We start from the raw sequence: 22,652 nt of genomic DNA, 5'->3' as shown, positions 1-22,652 counted from the left end.
TGGTTGGTTCGCGTTGCGGGTCCTTTGAACGGTTCTCCTTTTTTTTTTGCAGAGAAACTGCTGACATCAGAAGGAAGGGAGCTGAGGAGGGCGCTCTTCTCGCTGAAGCAAATCTTCCAGGAGGACAAGGACCTAGTCCACGAATTCGTCCAGAACGACGGCTTGTCCTGCCTGATCAAGGTCGGCTCGGAGGCGGATCAGAATTACCAAAACTACATACTCAGAGCTTTGGGACAGGTGATGCTCTACGTAGACGGCATGAACGGTCAGTATTTTGCAAAACTATGCGATTCGATGCGGCGACGTTGGGAGAACGGGTTGTTTACCTTTTAAACCAGATAATTTCCGTTTTGAATTGCGTTGATAACAGTTTTCGCCGTTACTGTAATAGTTGGTTCGGTTTTGGCTTACGCTCGACTTATATTCAGCGAACGGGTGCAAATATCAAAAGTCACGTGCGTTTGTCTTGCATCTCTGCAAGCGTTTTCTAATGAATATAACGTTATTATTATAAATATTGAACCTTTTTTGTCGATATAAAGAACAATTGACAAATTTCGATCTTGTAATTGATGTTTCCCCATATTTTGCGAAAAACGAATTACGTTCTTCCTCTGGGCGTTTTAATAATAATAGCAATATAAATAATAACAATAATAATACCAATAATAATAATAATAAAACGTCTTTTATTAATTACATTTTTCCAAAATAATATTTTATAAAACTAGACGCTAGAGAGAAAGAAGTAAACATAGCTTCTCCTTAATAGGAATTGAAAACACATTATCATTTCTTGAATTAATATGTGAATGGTTTTGATGGCGTAACTGAAACTTGGCTTTGAAGGGGAAGGGTGATAACAAGCTAATGAGTAAAATTTGCCCTTTTGCCCTTACCCTTTTCCATTTTTAACCAGTCCAATTGTTTTATTTTTTCTGACACAAGATCATATTTGCAGCTATTCTGAATTTTTGGAATACTCAAGATCTAGGCACGGACCATAAATGAGCTAGAGTCTCATCCGGTGGTGTTTCCAGATCTTGCCCTGCCTACCCCAATCTTCTTTCGCAATCCCAATATGGCAAAGCTTTTTAAATTGTAGGCGTTATGGAACACAATCAGACGATCCAGTGGCTGTACAGTTTGATCTCGTCGAAATTCAGGCTGGTGGTGAAGACCGCCCTCAAGCTGCTGTTGGTGTTCGTCGAGTACACCGAATCGAACTGCGACCTGCTAGTGAAGGCGATCCGCGCCGTCGACTACTCGCAAGGGTTGCTCCCCTACCACAACGTGATGAAACTGCTGAAGGATTTCGATTCGGCAGATACCGAGCTTTTGATATACGCCACCACGTTGATTAATAAGGTAAGAGGTCGATGGAAAAGAGTGGTGGTTCTTCCAAATGCAAGGCAAAGGTGAACTGAAGAATCCGATTTAAAATCGTCAAAAAACGGTGTGCCCTAGGGTTCGGTTCTTGCCACATCGTAGATATGAAAGGTAATTTCATTTGCCCGTTAACAAGCAGAACATCGAATAAAAACTGCAAAAGTTAAACATATTTGCGCAAGACCACAGTTTGAAGCTTAATCCTGAAAAGGGACGACTGATATTGATAGACAAAAAGAAAAAATAAAAGAGTAAAAGTTGAAATTAATAACAAATCAAAAAAATTTGCCATGACATAGCCAGTCATAAAACCAAGGGAAGCGTCAGAATAGAAAAAACCCAGCTTTTACCTGCCACTTTACTCGAAAAAAATATATTTCCGTTGCTTCTATTTCTATTTCTTTAATTGTAAATTTTCTCATATTAACGACCGATATTACCAACTAAATGTGTTAGACATCCGCTGATCTTGATTAATATTCGGGAGAAAGAAATAGAAAAGGAATAGAAATATATCCTAAAAATTAATTTTTCAAACAAACTTCGCCAATCATCCTGTTGGCTTCTTCAGAGCTTAACTGAAATTGGCTCACATTCTACTGCTATACCTGGAACTACCAAATGAGATGGAAAACACAGTTCCTGAGAAAGGTTCCAGCCTTGTATTATCCCAAAAGAGGAAGTCATTTTAAATGTCGAGTCTATCTAATAAAATTCGATTTGAACGGCTATTAAGTCTAAGAATCCTTGAAAAGGTCTAATATCTGATCTCACATTGGGTTATTCCATTTGCAGAAAACCTACGCACACAATGCAAACCCAGAATTAAAACACCTTACATCTGCTCTTCTCTCTGATAATTTCCACATTTCCGCAAAATATATTTCACCACAACATTCCAAAGATAATAAGTCCGAAATCAACTCCACACTTGCCACTGCTATTCTTCCTGACATTCAACGAATCACTGACCACATATCAAAAGTTCTAAAGAAATATAGGTTCGAAAAATCTTTCAACCTCTTTGATCCGTCAAAGACAAAATTCCGTTTGAGATGCCACTAGTTTACAGTAATACCATGCATATGCGGCAAAGAATACATTGATATTAAAATTTATTATGAAATCTATTCTTCAACCAAACAATCTTAACGGCGACTCAGGTCTTTACCTGTCACCAATATGGGAAACAGTCATACGCGACAATGTTCAAGCCCCTCTTTTAACTCCTCCCTCTTCAAACAATATATACGCTGGTACGGGAGCTAGAAGTTTTGCAAATTGTATTTAATACGTTCTTTAAAAAATGTCTTTGATGTTATCAGGGTTTTTTTTACTCTCATCTTGATCGTTCAAATGCTACTATTAACTCACAGTTAACTAACAACTATGGCTTCCAACAGTGAAAATGTCAAAAAACGTGATAAAATAAATTTCCTTCCAGGTACTGAGCGGCGTACCTGACCAGGACACGTACTACGATCAGGTGGACGCGTTGGAAGAGCAGGGCATGGAGGCGATCATCCAAAGGTACATGTCGAAGCCTGGCACGGACCTGGACTTGCTGCAGCAGTTCCAAATCTACGAGGCCGTCCTCCAATACGAGGACGGTGACGACAAAGGGGTCGGCACTCCGAGGCACCTGGACGAGACCATACGCAAAACGCTGCGGAGTAGAAAATCGACGATGGAAACGAACGAGCGTAGGAAAAGCAGACGTCATTCGACCGGGACGACGCCATCTTACGGCGGCCTGAGAAACAACAACCGTTTGATCCTGGATAGTAACACGGAACGGTACGACGAATCGTCCAGCTCGCAGTCTTCGGGAGTCAACGATTCCCAATTGAACGGGAGCTACAAGGATGGCAATAAAGGTGAGCAGAAGGAGGAGATAGTGACCCTTTCGTCTTTGTCGCTTAACCGCAACGCTTTCGCTTAGCTAACGATGTCGGTGTGACGCCTGCGCTGAAAAGGCGACGCGAGCGAGCCGAAAGGCAGAGGAGTTTTATGCGGGAGCAGCAGGAAAGCGCCACGTTGCTCAAAGGATCGTCCAAGGAAGACAATGAAAATAGTGTAAACGGTAAGTGAGGCGAGGGCGTTTAACAAAGCAAAACTACACTACCACACGATCGATATAAAAAAAAATTCCACTGATATATATATATATATATATATATATATATATATATATATATATATATATATATATATATATATATATATATATATATATATATATATATATATATATATATATATATATATATATATATATATATATATATATACTTTGCATTCTTTGGTCAAAAACCATTTGCATTTGGAAAACTAAAAGAAAATGTCGACTACAACTCTAACCCATATTTATAATCCCTTTGTACACTCATTTGATATCTACGTTTTTACCGCACCCTCAGTACCAATGCACAGAAAAAAAAAGTTTAAACTACAAACCAATCACTGAAAGCTACAATTTTCTGTTTATTTTTTATTTATTTTTATAATTTTTTTTTGTATATTTTTTTAATAAAGTTTTTTCTATAAATCTGGTATAGCAGCGCAGAGCTTGCATTTGGAAAACTAAAAAAAAAAACAAATAGTCGAAAATACTTAAGATCAAACTTCATAATCCATTGGTCTAGTTATTATGTTGCCATCGCTTCTTCTTTACGTCACTACAAATGTGTTGAAAAAAAAATGTTTAAACTACAAACTGAATCACTGAAAGGTACAGTTTTCTGTTTATTATTTATTTATTTTTTATAAACAATTTTTTTGGAGTTATACTTCCGTTTCCTCAAATATACCTGAAAACAGTTGGGTGGTGTTGACATTTACGAAGACGTCCATGAATGATTAATTGATAATATAATCGGTCTTTTCTGCCAAGCTAATTAGAATAAGTCTTACCCAGCGGGCTCGCAGTATACTACAACCCTTTGCTTAGTTCAGACTGGACTCTTCACCCCAAAACATCTTGAAATAAAATGAGGGAAAACCTCGGACTTTTTCTCTTCGGACCAAATAGGTAGAGACCTCGAGTCAACTATCGCGCGTCTTGTTTTAGGTAATTACAACAACGGATTGCAGCAGAGAAGCAGGAACTCCAGCAGGAAAGACCTGACGCCGTACCTGAACGCCGTCAACAAGCTGGACTCGGAGGAGAGCTCGTGGATAATGAATATGGAGGAATCGGACGTGGCGAACGAAAACGAACGAAATATGATGATTCAGTTGAAGAAGGAGAACACCGTAAAGGGTATGGAAGTCTTAGGAAGTCTCCACGTTCCCTCAACTCCCTCTCGTTTCCAGACATCACGCAGAAGCTGGCCAATCAGAGTATAATGCACAGTCCCTCGGAAGAGAACAAAGTGAATCGGTTCGGAGATATGTCCGGCCTGATATCTAAGGCCAAAGAGGGTCTGGCCAAGTCCAAGTCGAAGGCGGACGTGCTGAAGAGTCCCACCGGTGAGAACGTGCCCAAAGTCGAAGCGAAAAAGTCGGAGAACGAGCTCAGGTGGGAGGAGTTGGTGTCCACGTTGAACAGGCCTTTGAATTTGTGCGACATGGACTTTACCGACCTGGGTGAGTTGATTTTTCCTAGAGAGAACTTCCTATGAACTATGAACTGCACTACTACGAACTACGCCACTGGGACGACATTTTCGTTATTACAGGAGCTGAAATATTCAAAGGCGATGCTAAAAATGACGTCTAGGCCTGCTATGTTGCGAACGGCCGAAGTCAAGTATTGTTTTTCTTGTGGGCGCCATATTGAATTAATGCGTTCAATTCCATGAAAAGAACCTCCTACGGGCAGCAACAGCAACAGCAAAAAAATGTATTTTTCAAGGGAATAGGAAAGAAATATGACATTTTACCAAAATTTTATCATTTTTCATATCTGGGAAAATGTATGAGCTCTAAAAAAAACGCAAACGAGCAATATTTCAAAGTAACGAGTGCGCCACTGGATTTTACTTAATATCGACTAACTAAGTTCGTTTTTGCTGGCCAAGCATAAAACCATACACATAAAAGTAATAATGACACATGCAAGACGTTTTTGCGTGTTTTTGCTTTGCTTACAAAACGTAATTTATAATTTGTTGGAACGGAATATTTGAGATTATTTGGATTTATTTCTTAAAATATACTTACAGTGAGAAATGAAGGATTTTTAGATTTGAATTTGAACAACCTCATTTTTTTATACTAATTGCCTCTTTCTTTAACATTTTTATGGCATAGAGTGGCCCAGCGGCTTTCCACCTGCATTATTTCATGTCCAATACTTTCAAAAACTCAAAGTAATTTTTCGTTTACTTCGAACAGGAAGTGCCCTGTAGTAATCATTTCTCCCATGAAGCCACCATCATATCAGGAGTTGCAGGCTACATCATTTCTCGATTTTCACAATGGCCACCACCAGTTCCTCCCCGAAAACAAAATAGACATGAACCATTTCATATTGCGAACTAGTAACCCGCTAGACTTGGTTCATTAGATTAATTTTTTTTGTTGGTGCGGGTGGTTTATTGTTAGTTTTTCTGACCTCCCGTTTTTTCCATGCGGTTTGACCGACCCGAAAGACACTTTCAAATTCGCCACGCGCCGTGCTTTCCGTAACGTAGAACACGTCACAGAAGGTGATTTTAACCATATTAAAATAGACTGGGAAAAGGAAAAATCAGAAATTTATATAATTTTATTTTAAATGAAGAAATAGTAACGAATAAACAATGCCGATGTTCAGTTTGATTTAATTTTGGCGTTAATTAATAGTCGAAACGTCGAAAAAGCACTTTGCGGAACGTTTTCGGACCGAATCCTAGGACCGTGGTCGAAATATAGACCGCCCGCACCAACCGCTCAATTCTCAATTGATTTATTGTTTCGTTGAAGTCACGGACGACGAAACGGACGTGCTTGCGCCGGCGGCGGTCGCGAACGGCGTCCCGCCGCCCCCGCCGCCCCTGCAGGGATTCGGCAACGCGGCGCCGCCGCCGCCGCCACCTGCGGGCCGCGCCCCACCACCGCCGGCGCTCGGCGACGGTCTCTTGCCGCGGAACCGCCCCTCCGAAACGAAGATACCGGTAAAGAAGAGCAAGAAGACGGTGAAACTGTTTTGGAAAGAGGTGCGAGACGATCCGATCAGCCACGCGAAGCTGAAAACTGGGTACATATGGGACGAACTTAGCGCCGTCTCCGTCGATACGCAGAAGCTCGAGCATCTGTTCGAATCTCGTGCCAAGGACCTGATATCAAAGGTGAGGAGGAGACGGGATCGCCGATTCTATATACAGGGTGATCCGCCGCGGTGTATTGCTGGAGCAACGCTGAGAAATACGCGGAAAATGTTTCATACAAAAGCTCAAAACCACTCTGTACTTTTTTTAATTCCGCTGAAAGCTTTACTGTGTACGTTTGTTACGATGACAATTTAAACATTACAAGACAATACTTATTATCCACGGGAACAAATATCAACAATTTGAATAACTTTCAAAGAAACTACCTCGGGCTGCTGCAATACTATTTACGAATTCTCTGGATTCATGTCATGTTTAAATAAAATTTGAAAGAGTTTTTAACCTTGAATAGTAACTTTCCCATCTATCATTTATCTATTATATTGTAGCATCTTAGAAATTGGATTTTCTATCGCGAAAGTCTGTTGTTGAAATTATCTAAAAATTCCGTATGAGTTTTCAGCAACATTCGGGTTTCAATAAAATATAGTCAGTTGCGTTGTCAATAACCAAGTAGCGGCTCTTAAATCTAAGAAAGTTTTATATATGAAGCCTGCAGACGTTTCGCCAATCACCCTGCTGGCTTCTTTAGAGTGTAACTGATACTGACTCGCGTCCTTCTGTGTACCTGCTTATATATCGTTTGAGGGGGGCGGAGCAAAAGGAGGGGCATCAACATTGTCTCGGATGTAATGTTATGTAAACGGACCTGAATCGTTGAGATTCTATGGATTCTCGGATTTTTCTTTGGTGAAAGTTTTATCGATAGAGATTTGATGTCCTACTTAATATTTTTCGTCCTGTCCCAGTATCCCTAACGGAATTTTGTCTTTGGATCCAAGATGTTGAGAGATTTTTGGACAATTTGGTGTTGACGTTATACTTATTAAGAACTTTTGATATGTTTACCGGAAAACTCTTTAATGACGGCACAAAGTTACCAAAACAGGGTAAAAGAACCATCCTCTTAATAGGTTTATTGCCTTGCCTAAATTTTATGAAGAGCAAGGCGTATTCCAAAGAGTCTTTTTTTAAGTTCTGGAGTTTGTTTCTAAAAGTTGGTAAATTTTAGTGAATATGTCGACAATCAGTCATATTATTTCAGACCTATTAGAAATATTAAATACTTTAAGTGTGTTTAAATACTTTAAATTTAAAGATCATATTTCTTATGTAATTTCTTTGAACTATACGAACTAAAATCACAGAAAAATTAGCTGATTACATATTTGACAAAATTGCCACTTGCATTTAGCGAATCATTTAATTCTCACAATAACAATACAATATATTATTTTATATATTTATTTATTTTTGTTAACGCACTTATCAATGCTTAAATTGGAGAAGAGTAGATTTAAGAATATAGCGGCAAAGAGGAATCATGATTTTATTATTAAAAAATGACAGAATATGAAAATAACACATTATCACAACCAAAATATGTTAAAATAGTATATTATTCTGCTATTTATAGAAATTGAATAAACAATATACAGGGTGAGTTTTATCTTTAATTCCAGATATTTCTCCTTTTTCATTTTGTTTTTCATATATTTTGTATTTAATAAAGTCAATTTAATATCTTTGGAATGTTGTGGTGAAGTGAACGCTTAATATCTCTAATGTAAAAATTATTAAAATGATTGAGGCAGTTTTACGGCTCTACAAGAAACTTGATAAGCGATGATTTTTTTAGGCCGGTGATGTGACAAATGAATGAATGACGACAATGAATTCAAATAACAAAAGTACCACCAAAATAATTTTGGTTAGTTTTGTGTGAAGGCCAAGCATTTTTCAATTAATATAGTTACAGAATCTCGGGTTTTTAATACATATGAAATGACGTTGAGAGTCTCAGGAACTCCGATCTTCAGTAAAGAATGTACTACGTCGAAACTAACCAGAACATCTTTTCGGTTTTAATTAATTGATTTAATTAGTTGCTATTTAAAGGTCTGAAGAAACTATCAGGATTATTGCCGTCCATATCTTAATCTGGAGGAAGAAATCTTTATGGGTAAATATCAACAATGCTTTTCAGTTTAGGTAGAGGGTTTTTGTTGCAATTTTTTTTTGACGTTCTTTTTTTCTACGACCTCTTTTTGGTTTTGTTCTATGAAATCCTGGATGTCATCGTAAAAACCAATAAAATTTGAAATAGTTTTTAGCCTTGAAGAGTTACTTTTGTGCCATCTTGTAAATTGGATATTCTATTATAAAAGTTTGTTTTTATTCTTAATAAAATGAGTTCGCGTCTTTACTAACACGGCTGCCCAGGTTTTTTCCATATATCGACGAGAAAATTAGGCAATTGTTGCCAGTCGTTCGGACAAACACAAATACACCCAATGCTCCCCGGTGGGAATCGAATCCAAAACCTCCGACAAATCGAGTTGGCAGGTCTAACGCCTTACCAACCGAGCCATGCTCGGTCCTTATAAATGTCTGTTGTTCAATTACAATGAAATATAGAGTCTGTTGCGTCGTTAATAACCAAGTAGCGACTCTTAGAGTTTTATATGAAGCCTTGTTTCGTATTTCTCTCTGCAAAGCGCTGTGGCGGAACACCCATAAACTACTACATTACCAGTTGCGTTGATTTTTTTAAGCGATCTCTTCGACGCAGCAGCATACTTTTACGAACTTGCACATTTGAGTATCCTTCGAGTGAACAAATTGTTCACCTGTCAGAGAAGAAAAAAACCACAGTTTACAATAAAAATGCGACTTGTAAAATTTTATGTACGAAAATGTCGTTAACAACATAGATGCAACTTTTTTTAATTAATGCGTTTTTTTTCTTATACGCGCAGCAAATTACATGTTAAAATAACATTTTGTATTTATTTTAAAAGTCAAAAAGTGTTACATGTTCACACGAAGGATATAGTACTTATAAGGAAATAACATTTGCTTTGATTCTCTATTTGGCCTGTTCGCTATGTATTATCAGTCCATAGGTAACAAAGATATGGTATTGTCATATTTTTGCGTTACGTCGTGACCGTAGATTTTTCTATTTCGCTTCCGTTCCTTTCAATTTCGGAATAACTTTGTCGCACTTGAAACATCCCTACGGACCGACAAAGCGATTTTATATCAGTGACTGCTTCGGATGTCGTCCTGAAACGCCAAACTAACCAACAAAATTTACAGTGTTCATTACATTATTAAATATGGTCAATGAAGTCATAGTGGCGGGTGTTTATTAATTTCTGGATATATGGCTGTTTATTTTAGTTTTGTTAACTTCTTAACTTGGCCGCCTTAAAGCGACGCGCCGTAACCTCAAGGTTTGATCGCGTCAGCCTCGGTTCGTGACGTCATTGTTCCTGATTCAAAGTCACTGATTTAAAAACGTATCGTGGAGGGTCGCGTTTACTCCCGGTGACGGTACTTTTTTTTTTCATACACTGTTTGCGATTTTCTTTTTCGCTGTGCATATATATTTAATTTCGTTTTTCTTTGTCCCCCTTGGTGTGATCCTGGGCGACACCCGACATTTTTCGGTGGCCGCAGGAGGTGAGTGTAGTTCATTTTTTCGCCGGTGGTGGCGGTAGTGGTGATGGTAGTGGTGGTAGTTACCCTTTTTTTGCATTTTGATGTTTTTTTTTGCCACGAACCCGCCTCTTCGCATCGCGCGAGCCTCACGGTTGTGTATTCGCAGATCCATTTTTTAATTATCATTATTAATAATCAACGATAGTCGATATTCGAAGAACGAGTATCTATGAATACACTATACCTGATTTCGTTTGCGTATAAACTTTACCGTGCGTTCAATTTATCTTGATAACATTTTAATTTGCTGTAACTTTTTTGTTTTTAGCGATATGGAGGTAAACAAAAAAAACAAAATTGAGGGTTAGTAGCTAAGTTTTTTCCAAGTGACGTATAAAACAAATCACTATTAATTTTCTGACATGAGCCTACATCATATTTTTTTAAATGGAACACTCTGTATATTATTTACGTATTTAATAAAATATCTCATTCCGATTACAATGATATAACACACATTATATTTTAGTCCAGTCGTTTTTGATAAATAGGAAATTTTTATAGAGTGCCCTGACTGACAAATAAAAATATGACATATTAGTAAACAATTTTGGTGGTTGAATTATTGTCCAAGTCATTATTGTTAGAATGGTTTTTCGCCAATTTGGTATCCGTGAAAGGAGTGATATGCTTCAAGTATACTTTCTTAGACTATCCAGAACGCCGAGCTCCTTCACACAAATATTTCCAAGGGTGCCAAAGAAATTTGCAGAAAACGGTGACGTATTAAATACTAAAAAGGTATGCCGGAATCATAATGTTTTAAATGAAGAAAACATATTAAGATTCTATGAAGCACATCCAGTTTCCTCTATTGCTAGAGTATATGAAGAGGCAGGTATTTCTATTGCCGATTTGTCAAAAACAAGTGGACTAAAATATAAAGTGTGTTACATCATTGTAATCGGAATAAGATATTCTGTATATATTCTATTATGTAGGTTTATATGGCAGAAATTTGATAGCGTTTTATTTTATACGTCACTTGGAAAAAAACTTAGCCACTAACCCAACATTTTTATTTTTTGTTTGCCTCGATATCTCTAAAAACAAAAAAGTTACAGCCAATTATAATGTTATCAAGATATATTGAACGCACGGTACATAACCACGTCCCTAAGTACCACACTGTCCAATATGTATTAGTTGTCGGATCGACACGCGTTTGCATGCTATTCTTCTATGTCAAAATCTAATGCCGCGTCTCCTCGTCGCACACGTAGCTAGCAAGTAGTTAGCTAGTACCAGACAGAATGTATTTTACGTATAACCACGTGCCACCTCACCAGGCGTTTTAGTTTATTAAGTGGGGAGCTTGCTAGCCGATCGATCTTTACTCCTACTCATCACGGGAATGTGCTAGAATTGTTTTTGGGTATCTACAACGGCCACCGGGGGTCGCAATTGCGTTTTTTTTTTTGCGAAAATATGTGTCAATAACTTCAGAGTTGCACTTTGTCAAACTTGAATTCGTTGAAAAAAACTCTTCAACTTCAATATTTATGCCCTAGGTGATAATGTTGCAATCCACAAAACAGATATTTGATAAAACAGATGAGACGAGATAAATGTGGAAGATGTCGAAGATAAGGTTCAAGAAACGGCAGCCAATCTTTCTAATGAAGAAAAAAACAAAAATATTGATAGTAGCGCAAAAAGTACTTTCGATGGTATTTCTAAAATGGAATTTGACCAGTACAACCGAAATTATAGACCAATTTGTTGAAAATGATCGAAATATTGGCAGGAGTTCAAATGCAAAGCGAGGTGTTTCAACAACTGCTAACAGAACATAAACTACATTAGATGCAAAACCCAGAAAATTTATTATTTGTTTTAAAATAAAAAATGGAGAACTCCCGATAGACTCCTGATCGAGAAACGAGTTACGAATCAACAACACGCATTTCCCTCATAAAGAGCAACATAAATATACATTTAGTAATACCAGATGATTGATTAAGTAATAAGTAACAGAACAATCGCACCATCACAAGTAATAGATGTAAAAGCACTCACTTCAGTTAACATAGGCACAGATCACAACCTACTACTGTGTAAAATGTCCGTGGAAAAACCCCACAGCGTCAAAAAACCTCCGAGAAGCCTGAAAGAACTTAATACGCTGGGGTGTGATGTGGACAGGTGTTGGAACAGAATCAAATCATGTATCATAGAAGCAGCCGAAGAAGAACCTATTGGTAAAAACAGAAACAGAATCAACCGCAGAATCAAAGCATCGAAAACTACGAGACAAATAATCACCGAATGAACAAGAGGTAATGGGAAAAAAATTGAAAAACAGAAAAATTCCCGGAACAGAAAACATTTAAAAATGTTCAAGGACAGGGGACGCACTACCAGACAACTACAGGGGCATAACGCTGTTGAACACCAGCATGAAACTCTTTACTGGAGTTTTGAATAAAAGACTTGAAAAACAAATGACAAACAGGGAAGAACAACAAGGCTTCCGACGAAACACATCTACGCCATATTCATTATCGAACAACTAAAAGAAAATTCTTCACACACATTCTGCCAGGTCTGCCAAGCGATGAACATGGTCATGTCTATAGCAAAAACGAAGAGCATGTCCTTTGCCAAAGAGCCCGTAAGATGTAGGGTAAAGGAGCCTAATTTGGGAATATCGTCTCCATTAGATGAATCCATATTCCTCCCTTCAGCTTCAACCGATGAGTTGAGAATAGTTGAAGATATAAAATCGTTTTCGTTAAACGAAAAGCGTTTGTTACAGTTGCTGTTAATTAATAGGCTTCTCCTATCAAGGCGCTCACCTGAAACATGCTTACAGTGCTACCCACGTTACTTGTAAGCCACTTTTTGATACACTGACTGTAGTTGTTAGTTGTTTTGAAAAGATCTGACAAATTCCACATCGAGAGGTTAAACGAGTTGTATGGCTAGGTAGTTGGATAGCTTTATTCCATTGGCACGTGCAATTTCTAGTACCTCGAGGTTTTTGCTGTGGGTGCTGTGTCCATCAATAAAACTGGATGCTCGCGACGAGGTTGTAAACTTTTAAAAATGAATCCTAAATTGGAAGTATCCAATTAAAAAGGTTTCCTAAATTGAACCGCCCGATACGGTCCAATTTAGGCTAACCAGCTGAAAATACAATGGCATTCGCATCGGAAGGAAAGCATGATTGTTTGGGATTAGGATAGGAAAATGTTGAGAAATAAGTCACCTACTAAAGTACTATATAAAATCTTAATGAATCCTTACCTTAAAATCTGCAGCACTAATGATAAGTTGCCGGTCCAAATTATGGAACTTTCCCCTAACCTGCAAGTCTCAACATTTAAATATCTGGGTCTGTGAAGAACCTGAGAAGCCAGATCAACAAAACGACTTCCATGTTGGACTGCTTAAAGCAAATTATATGGTCGAACGAATACATGCGAAAGGATACCAAAGTTAGGATCTATAAGACCTACATCAGGTCAATCATGACATACGGAATAGAAAAGAGAGAAGAACCCAACAAAACGACAACTATGGGAAAACAAGGAGACCGAATTAGGAACACTGACATTAGGGAACAAGACATCATAAGATGGAGGAGACAAAGAAAAAGATATTGGTACGCTCGCGTGAAAAGAATGGAAGAGAATAGGGAAAAGAGCAGCCGGAAGACCACCAAGAGATGGCAGTGCACTTCCCAGGAACTGATACAGAGGAACCTACAAAACAGATAAGAAGAAGAAGATAAAAAAACATAAATGTCAAATGTATTGTGCGTGCGTCTTACTGTAGTTCAATTTTAACGTAATTCATACTAGAAGAGCGCCATTAAAATTCCATTGCAACAGTATCCATTTCAACTATCTAGATGTAAAATTCAAGAATGCCATTGCGCCCCCTGGCTGCCATTCTAGAAACTTTCAGCATTTTCTCTTGGCCCAAAGTAGTTGTAGGTTTTTTCACCATCTTTACAAAAATTCCATCTTAATACTTGCTAAGTGACCACCTGGTACTACTAAAACGTTCTCGTCGAGGCCATCGTCCAGCATGTTACAGAGCATGACCGCCTCTTCCAACCGTAACCATTCCAACAATCATCTATCGCGTAATAACCCAATTTTCCCTCGCAGAAACAGCAGGAGCTGAACAAAAACAAGGAGATCATCGTCCTGGACCCGAAACGCTCCAACGCGATCAACATCGGCATGACAAAGTTGCCGCCGCCGCGGTCCATCAAAACCGCCATCTTGAAGATGGACTCGACCATAATGAACCGAGAGGGAATCGAGAAATTGCTGACGATGTTACCGACAGAGGAGGAGCGAACCAAAATACAAGAGGCACAAGCCGGCAATCCAGATTTGCCGTTGGGTAGCGCCGAGCAGTTCTTATTGACGTTGGCGTCGATTTCGGAGCTGCCTGCTCGCCTGAAGCTGTGGGCGTTCAAGCTAGACTTCGAGAACTCGGAACGGGAGATCGCCGAACCGCTGATGGACCTGAAGCAGGGTTTCGAGGTGTTGAAAGTAAACAAAACGTTTCGGGCAATACTCAGCACGTTGCTCTCTATCGGCAACTTCCTAAACGGCAACGAGGTCAAGGGGTTCCAGATCGAGTATCTGGCGAAGGTGCCGGAAGTCAAAGACACCGTTCACAAGCACTCGCTTCTGCACCACCTCTGCCATATAGTGATGGAGAAGTTTCCGGACGCTACCGACCTTTATTCCGAGGTTTGTTGAAAAACCGGAAAAAAATGTCGATATAAGGTTTTTCCATTTTTCTCAAAAACAAATGGGCCTATTTAAAAAAATCAAAAGCTGAAATAAAGCTGAGGTGTTACTCGATATACCTATTTCCTTCAATTTTTTGTATGTCGAAGTAAAAATTTTTCCATTTTTCTCCAAAATGAATGAGGTGTCATTAGCTATACATACCTCGTTCCTTCAAGTTTTTGTATATCGAAATAAGAATGATTTTTCCATTTTCCTCGAAAACAAATGGGCCTATTTAAAAAAAAAAACAAACGCCGAAATAAGGCCGTTAAAACTTACCTTTAAGGTTTTGTATACACTTTTTTCTATTTTCCTAGAAAACGAGTGAACTGCTTGAAAAAATCAAACCGCAAAATAAAGCCATCAAAAGAAACCTTTCAAATGAGGTGTCACTCGATATATTTTTTTTCTTCAAATTTTTGTATTCCGAAACGACTGGTCCGATTAAAAAAAAATCCGAAATAAATGCATTAATATGAGGTGTCGTCCCTCGATATACTTCTTTCTATCAAGTTTTTATGGTGGTTGAAGGCGAAATGATTTTTGCTTCAAGAGTTGAATCCCATTCAAAGTTTCCAATTCCCGCAGATCGGGCCGGTGACGCGCGCCTCCAAGGTCGACTTCGACGAACTCGCGTTGAACGTGCAAAGACTGGAGGCGGATTGCAAAGCCTCGTGGGACCATCTGAAGCTCATCGCGAAACACGACGGCTCGACGATGATGAAGGTCAAGATGTCCGACTTCCTGGCCGACTGCGCGGAGAGGATCATCTTGCTCGGCATCGTGCATCGGCGCATCACCAACAGGTACGTCGCAGACGGGGGGTGACCGTGTCTCGTCGATTGAAGGGAACGTTTCAGGTTTCACAAGTTCCTGCTGTGGCTGGGCGTGCCCTTCCACCAAGTAAGCGACACGAAGCCCAACGAATTTTGCAGGGTGGTATCGGAGTTTGCCCTCGAATATCGAACCACCAGGGAGAGGGTGTTGCAGCAGCTCGAGAAGAAAGCGAATCATCGGGAGAGAAACAAAACGCGGGGCAAAATGATCACGGACGTGAGTGAGGCCGTTAAGTTTTACCAATTCTACACTATAACAATTAATCAATTTCCAATTACCATGAGATTTAAATGAAATAATCAATAATTTCAGATTAATACATCTAATTAAATGTTTCACTTCTTCAATCAATAACTAAATAAACTAACCCATTAACCCATTAAGCCCATTATATTAAAATTAAATATTTAATGACATATTTCATATTCATACTGCAATCAGTCAAGCCATGAATCAATAATACTTATTAAAATAATTATGGTAAAGCATCTATTTTATTTATTAATTAATTGCTATAATTAATATTTATTGGAAATTATTAAACAGATTAACAAATTAATTAAATTTAATTTAATATTTCATCGATCTATTGGTTGTATTCGATTGCATCTGATGTTGTACAACCAATTAACATTAATTAATTAACCGTTCGAATAATAAATGAACAATATTTATAAATTTAAATTTGTCAATCAATTGCTATCGTTCTATCGGAACTAGTCTTACTAAATCAATTAACGGTAAATAACAAATCAACAGGTTAATATTAATATTAATTTTTATTTGTAAACCAATATTTATAATCAATTTAATTAAATTTATTATCAATTTATTTTTCATCTTGCCTCATTTCATCAATCAATTGGTTTTATTCAAATGTATGTTATGTTTGTAAACCAATTAATACTAAGTGATTCGTTATTATTTATAAAATTAAATTAATAAATCAATTAAATTGCTATTGTCCTAGGGGAACTACAATTTTTAAAAGCATTTAATGTTAAATAACAGATTAATATTAATATAATTTTTCATAATAATCATTAATTACATCAATTGATTACTTTTATCGTTTGTTTGCTAAATTGGGATAAGGTCTTCATCTATCGATTTCATTCCGATTTCTTTTTGTTTTATTTTATTTTATTTCATTTTGTTGTTTACTATTTTCTTTATGTGAATCTTATTTTATATTGGGCGGTTCGCCCGTTCATAAATAAATAAATTATTAACTATTAATATTATCAATTAATTTTGAAATAAAAAAATCATCAGGTGGGCAAATTCCGATCGAAAGAGGACAGGGCGGACGCGGAGCTGCGCCAGCTTCTCGGCAGCGATATTTCCGACGTGGAAAGCTTGCAGGGGACGCTACCGTGGCGCCACCGGCGTCGCGACGGCCTCGGCAGCGGCCGATCGTTCGGCGCCGCCAGCCCCGCAATCACCGCCAACGGCAACCTGACCGACGGCGACGACGAAATCCTCGAGAGTTTGGTGAAAACCGCCACCAAAGGGCCGAGGACCGCCCCTCGGGAGCGCAAGAGGACTCGACATGCCGACAGGAAGTCGCGTAAGTGTCCAATAGAGGTTTTTTTTTTTAATATCGTCAATGTCGCTTACGGAAGAATTTGATATGACCATAAATGTTGGTGTGAATAAAATATTTTTGTTGCAAAATCGCGCAGTGGATACAAATAGGCGTCAGTCGGAAAGGAAACTTACAAATGCAGACTGAGAAACGTGTAAAAGTGAGTTAGGTAGGAACAATGTCTTGCACGATATAAATTAAAACAAATTTGTTTCGGCAAAAACGTGTTTACTATACTTACGACATAATTTGTAAGGTATAATGATAAAAATTAAAACGTTTGGGAATACTTTATTATTTTCAGAACTTGAGGACGAAACGGCTTAGACATTATTGCACTCTTAAAATGAATTTAAGAACTTTAAAAACACTTTCCAGTTTACGATATGAGGCAAAATAATAATAGAATCAGTGTCGCGTCAGCATTATCTTCTGGATAAGCTGGTAATTGCAATTTTGATTTTTATTTGGCATTAGGTATGGTAGCATATCCGAAATTTGACTCGGACAATTTTGCATTTAAGTTTTTAAGTAGTCAATACTCGTATCTTGTTTAGAAATCCTTACTCTGCACAAAAGAAGCTACTTGAGAGGAATTGCCATCTAATCCAACCATCAGAACTTGAGATATTCCTAGATGATCAGTTTTTAGACTACCTCTGACTGTAAAGGGCTTATTTTGCCTGCATTTTGAAATTTATGTAAAGTAATGTCAGACAGCATTTCTATTCCCACGTTTACGCAGGCTAACCGGTGACTGACAAGTGACATCTCATGCGTGTCAATGAAGGTATATAGAACTGCTTTTGTAAATTGTTGTGGTTTAAAATGCAAAAAAAGCAGCACCGACCAAAAATCATTTGTTTACATTAGTGTAGAATACAAAGTAACATGTGTGATCGTCATGTGGAATATTGTGGCACTTCGAATTGATTGGCACCTAGGTCCTTTTGTGTAATTCACTCTTCAAATGACGAAATAAGCTTCATGGTATTAATTTTTAATATTCCCAGAATCCGAAAACGAGTCATGAATTAATGATTACAACATCTATCTTAATAATCTTAAAAACCATTTGGTTGACCGAATTATGAAAGGTAAAATCCTTGTAAGTCTATTTAAAATTACCGGGCACCTAGGAGACAATACACCTTTGAATATATATGCACGTTATATTACATGGTTCTGGTTCATTACTCTCGTAATTTGTCAATCTTTAAATTACTGCATTCAAACCAATAAATATTTGAGAACAACCATATTTAAGTTTTATATGCCGAAGACGATTGAATATGAATTTAATTTATGAATCTTTATTTCAATTGTCGTTTGTAATGCAGGGTGCCCGTGTATAAACTGACACATTTTAACTGCTTACGACTCGAGAACGAAAAATGTGCGGTTTTCACAGAATTTTATCTTTTTTTGTTGACAACGCTGCCAAGTTTTAAAATATGCTTGAAATAGCAAAAAAAAAAAATCACGTTATTCACGATTTGGCAAAGGCACTTTTACATAAAAGCCTGCAAACTCTTCCCTTTCTGAGATGCTTTTGTATAATAATACATAACATAACAGTAACAATTGGACCCCACGAAATCTGGACGAATTGACCAACATTTTCAGCCAAACTACACCGTCTTCATTTGTGTTCCGAGCACATACAAAAGCTAATTTATAGGTTACAAATTACAAAGAATTTCTTCATTTGTTTATTATTAAAATTCTTGAAAGTAGTATTGTTATAATTTACCAACTTTCTGGATTCATCCTATGCGATTGAGCTTAGCTGAAACTGTGCCTGCTTATATATTGTTTGATGGGGGCGGAGCTAAAGGAGGGGCATGAACATCGTCTCGGATAACTGGTGACAATGCATTGTCAAAATCATCGGGTTAACAACTCTCTAATTTAGACATTAGAGATATTAAGCGTTCCATCACAACTCTCAAAGACAACGAGTCAGAAATCAACCCAACACATATCATATGGAAGGGATCGGAATATTAGAAATTTCTTTGTAAATACAGTCGAAATTCTGTATAGCGAAATTGTTTTTTTTTATATAAATATTTAAGAACTACATTTAATGTTTCAAATAATCGGTCATTTTCTTTTGAATTTTTTTAGTATGCCAATACGCATCTCGTACTTTCGGTTGTATTTTCACCATTTCTTCGAGTGGGGCATCTTAACCATGATACATAAAAAATTTCTCTAGCAGCTTCACTAAATATAGGGCTTGTTGAATGGTCGGAGGTGGTCCCAGATCAACTTCATCATCTCCTTCTTCCTTTTGGTGCTCTTGCTCACCCTTTCTTGCTTGTTGTGATGTGTCTTCCTCTGTCAAGTCTGCTGTTGTAGGTAAATCCTGATCTATCATCTTAAAATCTTGCAACTCCTCACTTGTAAACGTAATTGTTGTTTGAAACTGTTTTATCCACTCGCTGATCATCTTTCAAGTCCTGTTCGCATTCTGTCTCGTTAATAAGCCCTGCATGACGATAGCAGTGTTAAATTGTTTCTACTCTCATCTCTTTCCAAGCTTTACAAAGTTGCCTGCATCTGATATATTAATGGAAAATTTGTCTCCACACTCGATCATTTCCATCAAAATGTTTTTCCTGTATCGACTCTTGAGACTTTTTATTGCGCTCTGGTCCATCGGCTGTAATACACTTGCTGTTTTGGATTGGATGTGCAGGGCAGTTATCTGAGAGAAGTAATATTTTCCTCCCCTTTAATTCTGCATCCCATTTCCGTATCTCCTCTTCAAAAATTTGCGATGTCCCCCATGCAGAATTGTTTGATGTTCTTAAAACATCGTGGGTTAGTTGATTGTCCAATCACGACTAGCTTTCTTTTTTCTCTCCCACTCATATTGGCAGCTACAAATGCTGTTATACGTTTTTTAGAAAGTTTTCCACCCACACACTTTTCGCTTCGAAATTTAAGAGTTGTTTTTATCTGTATAAAATACCAGTTTCGTCAGTATTAAAAATGTCGTCAAGAGGGTACTTTTCTGCTAGTTTTGGGTTCTTCTTCTCCAGCCAATGGTTAGTGAAGTTTTTTGTCGACATCACGGGCTTCGCCACTCCATAATCCATGTCTCTGTTTGAACTGCCTGCCGCTTCAGGCTGAATAATTTTTTTTCTTTTAAATACAAATACAACAAATTTTGTTCGTAATACAGAGTTTCGCTATAGGAAGTTTTCACTGTATTATTGTTCTCCTTAGTACATAGAACAAATAAATACAAATAGAATAAATAGGCAATCATCATTAAAATTTGCCCCAATCATGGATTAAGGTAGAAATTGAAATTGAAATTTGAAAACATCGCAAAAAAAAGTTTGATATTCTCGACTTGTAAGTGGTTAGAATGATTTATATAATACACGATTTTAAATTAACTCAAACATGACGAAACCATTTATCTGAAGTGCAGATTTATAAAAACTAAACTTTTCGAAAAATTACTTCCACACTCTCATGATTTATTATTTCAAAAATTGAAAAATATATATTTATTTAACGAAAACGTTGAAAAATAACGGACCTATTCGTTGCAAAAAAAACTGTAACTAACCAAAACCAAAAAACTTTCTTTTTTTCTTTCTGCGATTTTTTTTTAAAAACGTTTTAAATTTCATTCTTTGCCGCCTAGAAACCACTGCGCGTCCAGAAGCGTCGTGGCGACATCTGTCTTTCAAAATTTTCTTCCGTTCCGACGACCGCAGCGACCTCTCTCGACATATTTTTCGATGATTTTGGCAGTGCCGCGGCGAAGGAAAAGTGGCGACATTAAAGAGATAAATTTAATTGTCCTCCTCCATTTACGAACTGTTCACAGCGCAAAATTAACATTATATCGACGCGAATGACTACAAAAAAGGTAAAATTAACGCCGTACAATTGTTTTTCTAGTTTTCGACCTTTTCAAGGACCGCGGATGAATAGACCAAAAGGTATTTTCATTTTAAGGCTTTTTATTTCATAATTAACCCTCGGGTGGTGGTATTTGGCTAACATTACTCCCGGACCAAAGAGCATAAGATAGAGGGGAAGGTCGTGAACGAATTCCATGGCGGTTTAAAGTAATGTGTCACACTGAAAATGCTACAGTAGCTTGTAACGGACAACAGCACTTTATTTGTTGAGTACCTTCTAAAGTAAGAAAAATTCTAATGTTAACGCCTAAATCTTTAAGGCTATACAAGGGGGCTAAAACTATATGTCGATTGCGAAGCCGAATTAACAGGATGGAGAAGAAATTTGGTGTAAAACAAAAAATGAAGCTAGACGTGCATCGTCAAACTATTTGGGTAAAAAAGCTTTAATATTATTTGCAACCCAATTACGCTTAACTGTGAAGAACAAATATGCTAAATGCTACAGTAAAAAGATATTGCATTGTCAATAAAATATCAATTTCTACATATACCAACTATAAGGACTTTGAATGAACACCAGAAAGATTTTCCTACCACTCCAGGATTAAACTAGACTGTACTATATAGAGGATTAAAAAAATCAAACCAAAGTAAGGACCAATAAAAAAGAAATTAAGGAAAAAATTGAGTAAAATATATATATTTTAGTGAACTGTTGTAATTATGTAAGCAAACATATTTTTATATGTATTATTTAATGGTTAAACTCATTATATACGTTAAAGCATATTTTCGTATCTACTATCTCTTTTATTAAAATATATTTTTTCATATTACTAAGTGCAATGATAGATTTTTAGCTGTTCCAGCAGTGATTAGTCAAGGAATATGTTTTTTGAAAAAAATTATTATTTTAGCTAATAGGTGTCTTTTAAGAAAACTTTTAATATTATGAGAGAACTTTATTTACACCAAGTTTTATATTATTTTTTTAAATAGAATAAATTTTATCGTATAGCTGATTTTTACAATAATTATTGTTATGATAAAAAAAATCATTTTTTTATTACTATGTATTGTCAGATGTTTCTTATTCTAATAAATTTCAATAATTTTCAACTATTTAGACATAAATATTTTTTTTTCACATTTTACCGTTCAAAATTTAAATTGAATTGAACCGTACGTCCCGCGCGTTTTCCGTTTTCATGACTGGACACAATCACTAGAGGGCGTTGAAACTCGTGTACTCTTTTTAACAATGCTTCTCCTATATCTTATCCTCTTTGTCCCGGACGTTGGAATGGGCCTCCCGAACCCCCGGCACTGCCTTCGCGTTCGAAACGTTGTGTGTATTGATACGGCA

The 22,652-nt window shown here is 37.2% G+C and overlaps 1 protein-coding gene across 7 annotated transcripts in view; it reads left to right on the top strand.

Annotated features, from left to right (window-relative positions):
• LOC132697904 (FH1/FH2 domain-containing protein 3) overlaps positions 1 to 22,652 on the top strand; it is a 120,950-nt gene that overhangs the window by 93,912 nt on the left and 4,386 nt on the right. For all 7 annotated transcript variants that reach the window (XM_060663656.1, XM_060663651.1, XM_060663650.1 and 4 more), the window contains 11 exons: positions 53 to 265; positions 1,106 to 1,368; positions 2,834 to 3,266; positions 3,332 to 3,472; positions 4,460 to 4,651; positions 4,705 to 4,977; positions 6,298 to 6,662; positions 14,330 to 14,926; positions 15,557 to 15,774; positions 15,829 to 16,021; positions 17,081 to 17,375. In XM_060663656.1, the coding sequence (XP_060519639.1) occupies positions 53 to 265; positions 1,106 to 1,368; positions 2,834 to 3,266; positions 3,332 to 3,472; positions 4,460 to 4,651; positions 4,705 to 4,977; positions 6,298 to 6,662; positions 14,330 to 14,926; positions 15,557 to 15,774; positions 15,829 to 16,021; positions 17,081 to 17,375 (3,183 nt within the window). The remainder of the gene's footprint in view (positions 1 to 52; positions 266 to 1,105; positions 1,369 to 2,833; positions 3,267 to 3,331; positions 3,473 to 4,459; positions 4,652 to 4,704; positions 4,978 to 6,297; positions 6,663 to 14,329; positions 14,927 to 15,556; positions 15,775 to 15,828; positions 16,022 to 17,080; positions 17,376 to 22,652) is intronic.

The sequence above is a fragment of the Cylas formicarius genome, unplaced genomic scaffold, assembly GCF_029955315.1.
Source record: "Cylas formicarius isolate icCylForm1 unplaced genomic scaffold, icCylForm1.1 PGA_scaffold_2__14_contigs__length_35257938, whole genome shotgun sequence".
Classification (NCBI taxonomy): Eukaryota; Metazoa; Arthropoda; class Insecta; order Coleoptera; family Brentidae; genus Cylas; species Cylas formicarius.
This window is presented reverse-complemented; position numbering and strand designations above follow the sequence as displayed.